Source organism: Chelon labrosus (assembly GCF_963514085.1).
Source record: "Chelon labrosus genome assembly, chromosome: 9".
In the NCBI taxonomy this organism is placed as follows: domain Eukaryota; kingdom Metazoa; phylum Chordata; class Actinopteri; order Mugiliformes; family Mugilidae; genus Chelon; species Chelon labrosus.
Window position 1 is genome coordinate 10,196,946 of NC_140359.1, and position 8,654 is coordinate 10,205,599.

The following is an 8,654-nucleotide window of genomic DNA, read 5'->3' on the forward strand; positions in this document are numbered from 1 at the left end:
AGGCTTTTTATTTTGGACAGATGATCCAAACTAAACCTTCTGTAAATAATGTTCAGACTTGTCCACTTTTTGTTTCTGATACTGAAAATAATTCCTTAGGGCTGTCTGATTGCAGTTAGACCACCAACATACCCCGTCAGCTTGCATGGGCTGAATCTAAACTTTATAAGTTTACTTATAGTGGGGTATTTTATTGATGAACTGTTACCTTTAATTCCCATGTGTGGCAAGTTAAAACAACTAAACCTACACACAATTACGGGATCTATAAGCCATTCTGTTTAAATCCCCAGACATAAAATGCTCATTTGCCGCATTAACTCCTGATGTGATGCAATCAGTGCAGTGGCTTTAAACGATCCTGAGCAGCCAGAAGATCCAAATGAAAGGGATTCAGAAACCAAGGTGGCGTCAATGCGAGGTTTCCTTTTGTTTTTGTTTCAGCCCGGTGTGTTTGCATGTCCTTTTTATCATGGAAATTAATCCTCAGACCTGAGAATTGGATTCACACACTACTCGCCCCCTGCGCTGCCCACTGACATTTAATCTAATCTTCAAACAAGCTCGCAATCCACTGCCGATCTAATTACGCTCCCACTTCAAGAGTGCGCTCAGCGTACCTCCACATATTTCCGATGAAATGTTCCAGTAAGTTCCAGTATTGATGAAAATGAATTAAAAGCGGCGTCAGCTGCCGATGAGGAATTTGCAAAATGGGAGTGATCGGCGGTTTGCACTTTTAACAGCCTCCTTAAGTGCAGTGATTGTGATGTTAAACGAGAGGAGCAGAAATGTCCAGACCTGTTCCGAATAGGTCTCCTTTTCTGAGTAAATCGTCGGGGGGAAATAAAGATGACTGGCGGCGTGAAGTACATTTTTTATTTTATTTTAAAGATAAAGTCATCATGGAGATGAAGAAGACTGAGGCAGGGTGGGGCATCGGTCTTTTTTGTTTACATGATGGAATTTATTCACATGACTATCGATGACTGATTCAATCTAAAGTTTGATCACATGTATCTATTATTATTGTTGTTATTATTATTATTTTAACTCTGAATGAAAAAAAAAATACTTAATTGTCTTTATTTCGCATATATCCGAACACATTATCTTACTTTTTGGTGATGCCAAGTATTTTTATTTTTTCAGTTACATTTGATTTAAGTTTGTTATTTTGTGTTTGACTGCTTGGCCTGTCTACAGAGGGAACCATATCAGGGCTCCTCCACCCTGAGAGATGGGCCACACCAGAAGAGGTGAGAGAGAGAGAGAGAGAGAGAGAGAGAGAGGAGGAGGAGGAGGAGGAGGGGGAGATGTGTTTTACTGGGGGTGAGGGGGCGGGGGTCGTCCTGGGAGGGAACCAGGGGTGTGGAGGGCCGGGTTTAAAAAGGCAGACAGCGCCAGCAGTCACTCACTCTCACACACACAATCTGTCCTCTTTGTCAGCAGCAAAACTTACTGCTCCTGTTTCACAGAATTTTTGCTTTCGTTCACCTCTTCTGGATTTTGACCAGGTCCAAAGGATTTTTTTTGAGAAGATCTTTTCCACTGCATCATGGAGTCCACCACTGGGGAATATGGTGATAACTATGAGTATTACGATGACAATGAGACTGCATGTGACTTCTCAGAGTGGGCGCCCTCTTACTCTCTCATCCCGGTCCTCTACATGCTCATCTTTATCCTGGGCCTGTCGGGTAACGGCGTGGTCATCTTCACAGTGTGGAGATCCAAATCCAAACGTCGGGCTGCAGATGTCTACATAGGAAACTTGGCTCTCGCTGACCTCACCTTTGTTGTAACCCTACCTCTCTGGGCTGTGTACACAGCTCTAGGCTACCACTGGCCCTTTGGTGTGGCTCTGTGCAAAATCAGCAGCTATGTTGTTCTGGTCAACATGTATGCCAGTGTTTTCTGCCTCACCTGCCTGAGCTTTGATCGCTACCTGGCCATCGTGCACTCACTGTCCAGCAGCAGGCTGCGCTCAAGAGGAACCATGCTGGCCTCCCTGGGTGCTATCTGGTTTCTGTCTGGCGTACTGGCTGTGCCCACCCTGCTGTTCCGCACCACTGTGACTGACCCAAACAGCAACAGGACCACATGTGCCATGGACTTTAGTCTGGTGACGATAAACCAGAGGCATGATTATCTCTGGATTGCGGGACTGAGCTTGTCCTCCTCTGCCTTGGGTTTCCTCCTACCTTTCTTGGCCATGACAATCTTCTACTGCTTCATCGGCTGCACTGTCACACGTCACTTCAACAACCTGCGCAAGGAGGACCAGAAGAAAAAGCGGCTGCTGAAGATCATCACAACACTGGTGGTGGTGTTTGCCATCTGCTGGACTCCCTTCCATGTGCTGAAGAGCATGGATGCCCTCTCCTACCTGAACCTTGCTCCCAGCTCCTGCGGCTTCCTGCGTTTCCTGCTGCTCGCTCACCCCTACGCTACTTGCTTGGCCTACGTCAACAGCTGCCTCAACCCATTCCTGTATGCTTTCTTTGACCTCCGCTTTCGTTCCCAGTGCCTGTGCCTTCTCAACCTGAAGAAAGCTATGCATGGCCAGATGAGCTCCATGTCGTCTACGCTCAGCGCCCAGACTCAGAAGTCAGAGGTTCAGTCTCTGGCCACAAAGGTTTAGAGAGTAAATGGAGTGAAGCGAAGCAGGACTGCAGGACAGTCCCATCTCTAACCTCTGGAACACTTGTAAAAATACAGACTTTATGTGTCCTTTTCAAAGGTGGTAAGATGAGATGATGAACCTTCAATTGCCACTGCCTACAGTCATGAAATCCATTAAGATATCCTCCTATTCTACAGCGAGAGACATCGATGCTCTGTATGTTTTGTGGACTTGGGAAGCTGGAGTCAGCTGGCTGAGCTCCTTACTTGCTTGTTCCTCATATTCTCAGAGAAAAAATCTATATTTTTTTTGTTTTGTCTCTGCAAAAGTTCTCATTTCTATCACGGCAGAGTTATGAATTGTGAAATGATTTGCATGGAAATCTGTTTACACTGGATGAAACGCGAAGCTATACAGTATTTTCATACCATTTCTGTTCAGATCTGTTGCTGTTTTGTTTTAGAAGCACTTGTTAAAAAAATAAATAAATGTGTGAGCAGGGAAATCAAACAGAGCAGTGTCCTGATGTTTGTGAAGGCAGAAGTCTGGGCTGCAGGAGAGAGGGAGGGAGGGAGGGAGGTGTAAGAGGAGAAAAGGTGTTGCGGCTTAATTATATAGTTTGTGGAGAGGAGACGGGGGGGGGCAGACAGGCAGATGGCAGTTGACAAATGTTGAGCGGGGTGGGGTGGGATGGAGGGTTTCTGCAGTGTAGTCTCAGCACTAATGGGGACAAAGGAACCTTATAAATGTTCCAAATTGACATATATGTTTTATTTTTTGACATCGCTGTAACTAACTACTGTATTAAAGATGTGTGCTATGAAACAAATCTCTTAGCTTCTTTGAGTGCATGTGTGTGTGTGTGTGAGAATGTTTGTAAAGTCAGACATTTGAATGATGAAGTACGGAGAGGGGAAAGTTGAGAACAACCCTGGTACCAAATGTAAATATTCAACCTTCAGTTTCACATCAGTTTCATGACACTGTCCTGTTATTTCAGTGTTAAGTATCTCCAAAGGGCCCAGGCTTTGTTATGAATAACCTTGCATTTGGTTTACACCCTCAGACTAATAGATCTCTAATCTCTATTGATTCACAGCCAGTATCCAGACTGTAACCGGATTATGCAAAGTACCATCAATCCTGAAAGTGTGTATTCCGTGCTCAGTTGCGACTTCCATCAGCTCTGGTGCTTTTACTATTTGGTGACGCAGTCTTCTAACTTGCGTTTAAAGGTTTTTGAATTTGAAAGAGTTTATTAATCGATAACCAGGGAAGGAAGCCCAACAGGTATTCAGAGACGTGTTTTCAGTTATACTGTATGCACAACTAAGACGGGACATTTAATTTAAAGTCATTAAAAAGCTTGGAAAATTATGATTTTTGCATGAACAAAAAGACTTTATAATCAGGACTATGTAATGCCAAGCAGACCCCACATGTTCAATGAATAACAGGGTCATTACCAATGAGTGACTCTTCTCAGGGATCCTTTGATTTGACAGTAATGAGCTCTGTTGGACATAATGACCGTTTAGAGATGGCGGCAGCAGGGGAGGGAGGTGGGACTCTAATCCTGGCAGAGTTGGGGCCACCAAACAAGTCAATATTTGTCTCCGCTGACAAGAGATTGCAGTTAGAGCGGTTGTTGGGGTGCAGTGCGAGGGGGGGGGGGGGGGGGGGGGGGGGGGAGGTGGCATCAGACTGCAGATGCTCCAACACACCGAGCACCGAGACATTTCTTTCAGAGTAATAAAAGAAAAAATGCAAAACTGGGACTGAGGTGAGGAAATCACAGCCGCGCAAAGTCGTCTTGCACCACCATCTTAAAGTAGCAACATGTGTGAACCAGAGAAAATGTGAAGCGGCGTGATTGATCTTGTCTTTGTGTCTGAGAGATCATGTGTTAGTTATTGTCCATCCTGGCAAAGTGGAGCAGATTTGCGCTTGCGGTACATCACACACACAGACCAAATCTGGACACACAGTTATTCTTCATAAAGTTCAGTTAGGTGCCAGCTGGGAGGATTTATAGTTAGACATTTATATGTAAAGTTGAGGACTGTCAGTCTGATAGGTAAAATGGGACTCAAACACATAACTCAGGCTTTTGCTGCGTCATTGAGATTGCACAACAACAAAAGAATTTAATATTTATGTGGTCCATCTTTACATTAAACGGCCGACAACAATAAGCCAGTGAAAACAGGGTGGAGTCAATCATGCATGCTGGACCGGCCAGACATATTGTTGTTATTGAGAAGAGCTGGCCTGACAGCTTGTCTGATGCTGTTAGCCAGCAAGTTCACTTTGGGATAACTCACCCAGAATACCAGCTGACCAAAGCACCGGGACTGCACTGGGGGGTGCGCCGCAAACACAAAAACAACAACTGCTTCTGGATGCACGTAAATGTTGCCTGTGTTCATGTGTGGCCTGAGAGTTCAAAAATGTTCATTTACTGACCCATTAAAGTGATTTTTTGTTTTCCTGGTCTGGAGAGTGGAGCATGACGCGTCCCTTTACTATGTTAGTTTTGATTGTTCTGAACAAATGCTGCAAAAGTCTACTAATGTTTGCATGCTCCAGGTCAAATGCACTATTCATTGTAGCACTAATCTGATTATGAGCTGCATGAGGTCTGAATTTTTATTTTTGTCACAAACCTAAAGTATCCATTTTGAAGATAAACTTTTAAAAATGGGCAACACATACATAAATTTGTTGCAGATCCCTATAACAGCTAGCCACATAAACTACAGCACATTTGATCATATTAAGTACACCAGCATGGCTCACTGACAGACAATAATGGCACAGAGTGACACGGCCTATCAGGTTCTGGCTGCACAGACAATCCTGATTACTAGGATCCATTAATTGTTGTTTTTAGTCTAATCGTTGGCCATAAGAAACACATAAAATGTCACTTAACCTTTAATCTCACTGGTAACACCTCTTCAGTGTGCATCTCCAAACTTGCAGCCAAACACATTAAAGTGGCCCACACAGGTGCCTGCTTCTTTAGTCCGCGTGAGCTGCCACACCCAAATGGGACATCTGAACCAAAACACAACTGCTCTCCTTTCCTTAGATCTCCCTGCTGTCCCCATCCCACCCAGGCAGCAACAAATGCACCCTATAGTGTGTGTGTGTGTGTGTGTGTGTGTGTGTGTGTGTGTGTGTGTGTGTGTGTGTGTGTGTGTGTGTTCATATGCACACGTAAACAGAGGCCTGACACATTCCACGGGCTGTCATCGCTATTCTTACTTTCTCCGTGGCATTCGTCCACCTGTTGCCAGACAATAACACATACGCACAACACATTCACACGCAATCAGCTCCCCATTCCTCAAAAGTCTCTCGTAGCTCATTAGCTTTGCACAAAAAGTCACAGCAGCCTCTCTGTACGGTAAATACATTAGTTAGTTGGTGACAGACAAGAGCATAACTTCATATACTCCCAAATTGTTTTCCTCAAAGGTCAGCTGTCCTGTCTGTCTATGAACCTGGAGCACAAAAGGTCTACTGGAGAACAAAAAAATAAGGAAAGAGGTTGGTCAAGGGGGACAGGAGTGGGGGTGGTGAAGTGGTGAAGTGTGCACTCCATTTCCTCCTATGTGTGTGTTCTTCTTCTGTTTGTCTTGCCCTTGTCTTGATAGAACTGTATTTTTTTTTTAAATAGAAGGTCTTTTACCACAAAGAATAAACATATTTAAGTTTGAACTGATTTAACTATTTCTTTGTTCTTTCCCGCTGGTTTGAAGTGGGCTGATTTCAGTTGAAATAACAGAGTGAATTCACATACTGCCACGCACCCAAACCATTCAAAACCAAATGTTTGAACAGTTGTAGGGTTTTGCATGTCATTATGTCACGTGTTTCCAGTGATGTCAGCCACTTCTGATCCACACTCTCCCACAGTCCTCACTTTGTGGAATTTCTGATTACTAAACTATTTCTAATTTGATTTTTGCTGAGCAGGAACACGCAGAAGAGTGACCCAGCGTGACATCCTGGGATTTTGTTAACCCAACATTTTATTAATAGTCTGACATCTCTTCGCTGCTGAACATTAAAATGAAGTCAGAGACCAGGGGAAAAAGCTAAAGTTGCTCAACGATCAACCTTTATCGCCCAGAATGTTTGACTGCTGCTTTAAAATAGGATATAATTAAATGCTGCGTGTGCGACTGTCTGTGTCTCATTTCACCCACCTTGTTATTTGCAGGGTGGAGTTTTGCCTTCAGTCAGGTTAATAAAAAATACGTCATAGTTAGTTATTTCATAGCTCAATGTGAAGCACTGTTTAGATGTAAATGTCATTCTATGTGGCAATATGGTGTTACGTTTGTTTAACAAACAGAAAAAACTCTCAAGAAGAATGGTCATGAGTGAACAGGTGGGATTTTTCTATAAGGAACCTTGTTTTTAGGCTCAGCGAGGGATTGACAGCTTCGTGATGAGAACCTGTCCAGAGGATTAAGGCTTACACTGTACTGTTAATAACATAAAGTGTCTAAGTCGGAGTATGAGCCCAGCGGCAGTCTAGACAAAAGAGCTTCTGATCCACCAAAACAAGTCAGTCCAACCTGACACAGAAACCTGGGAAGTAGCAGTCTCCCTTTGCCAAAAACTGCTCCCCCACACCATTCCCTCCCACCTCTGCACTTGTTTCAGTGCTTGTTTACTCTGGACACACCTTTGTTTCGGCACTTTCTGTCTCATTCATGTTATTTCCTCCCCTCTGCTCCCAAAGTGTGAGACTCTTTCAAATCATTACCTGTATAATAATAAACTGTTCGCTCCCAGAAAGTGCTGCAAAGAGTTATCTCAGTTATCTCTATATCCCTTTCCTTTTGTTCGAATGCACCTTGATAGTGATGACTGTTGTTCCGCAGACCTTGAAAAAAGAGTGAAATCCCCACAAATCTGATCAATGAGGTCTCCTATATAATGCGCTATAACATGTCTAATCGTATCACGCACGTGGCTGTTTGAGTGCTCACAATACACAACACACTACCATGCCTGCTCAGGGGTCACCATTGAAATCCGCTTGTCTCTGTAATCTCTCCAGTTCAACCTGGAAGTGGCCCTCACCCTAATTGTCCTGACCATGAGAAAGACGGCCTGGAAAAATACAGCATTTACATGAGATCAGTGTTTTCATGGTAATGTTGTTATCTTTTGGCACATTTCAAGAGGTGATTAGGAAATCGGAGCTTTCAAACGGCCTTCAACGCCGTCACCCTGTCATTGTTATTCACTGTCGTTCAGGGTCATGTACTCTCCACCCATTACAGTTTTAACTGCAGCTAATTCAATGGCTGGGAGGATTTTTTTGCAGTAGTAATTTAGAAGAAACTATACAGTACACTGCAAATATGGTCAAATGTTAAGAAGGTTAAACCTCAAACATGAGCTAGTATGTTTGCATCTATCTATCTATCTATCTATCTATCTATCTATCTATCTAAACAGTACTTCTAAAACGGCGTAATCCATTGACAAATATTTGTAGGAAAAACCAGGGTCCGTCTGCATACTGAATAGCAATGAGGCCTGCTGTTGGTGGATATCGTTAGTCGAGAGATGCTGCTTCCGAAGACAGCGTGGCTTGGCCAGACCTGAATGTGCTGGGCCGTCGGCCCCTCCGGATATGGCTGCTCAGGGCTCATCGTCCCTTACGCACAAAGATCCTCTTCACATCCTTCTCTATCCCATCCATTGTGAAAGTCCTGCTTTAAGGCACTCGGCTCCTGTGTCGGCTCCAGGACTAAATACATCTACTGTCACTAGCTGGTCCCAGTGCCAGTTCAGCTGCTTTAAGCACTCAGGTGCTCAGGTCTCCAGAAAAAAAAAGAAAAAAGAAAAAAAGAATAAAAACCATCATAGGTTGACAAGGTTCAAATCACCTTTTTTGCACACCTCGAACAGGATGTGACTTCTTATAAGTAGGGAGCTAACGGTACCTACAGATACCTATGTGATGCTAGTCTTGATCTATCTTTAACCAGAAGCTAGA

The 8,654-nt window shown here is 43.8% G+C and overlaps 1 protein-coding gene across 1 annotated transcript; it reads left to right on the top strand.

Moving 5' to 3' along the window:
* Nucleotides 1-1,558: 1,558 nt before the first annotated feature.
* aplnra (apelin receptor a) lies at nt 1,559-2,670 on the top strand (the record flags this gene model as incomplete). Its single annotated transcript, XM_084550964.1, has 1 exon — nt 1,559-2,670. The coding sequence occupies one exon, from the start codon at nt 1,559-1,561 to the stop codon at nt 2,642-2,644; it is 1,086 nt and encodes a 361-aa protein (XP_084407090.1). The 3' UTR covers nt 2,645-2,670.
* Nucleotides 2,671-8,654: the final 5,984 nt, after the last annotated feature.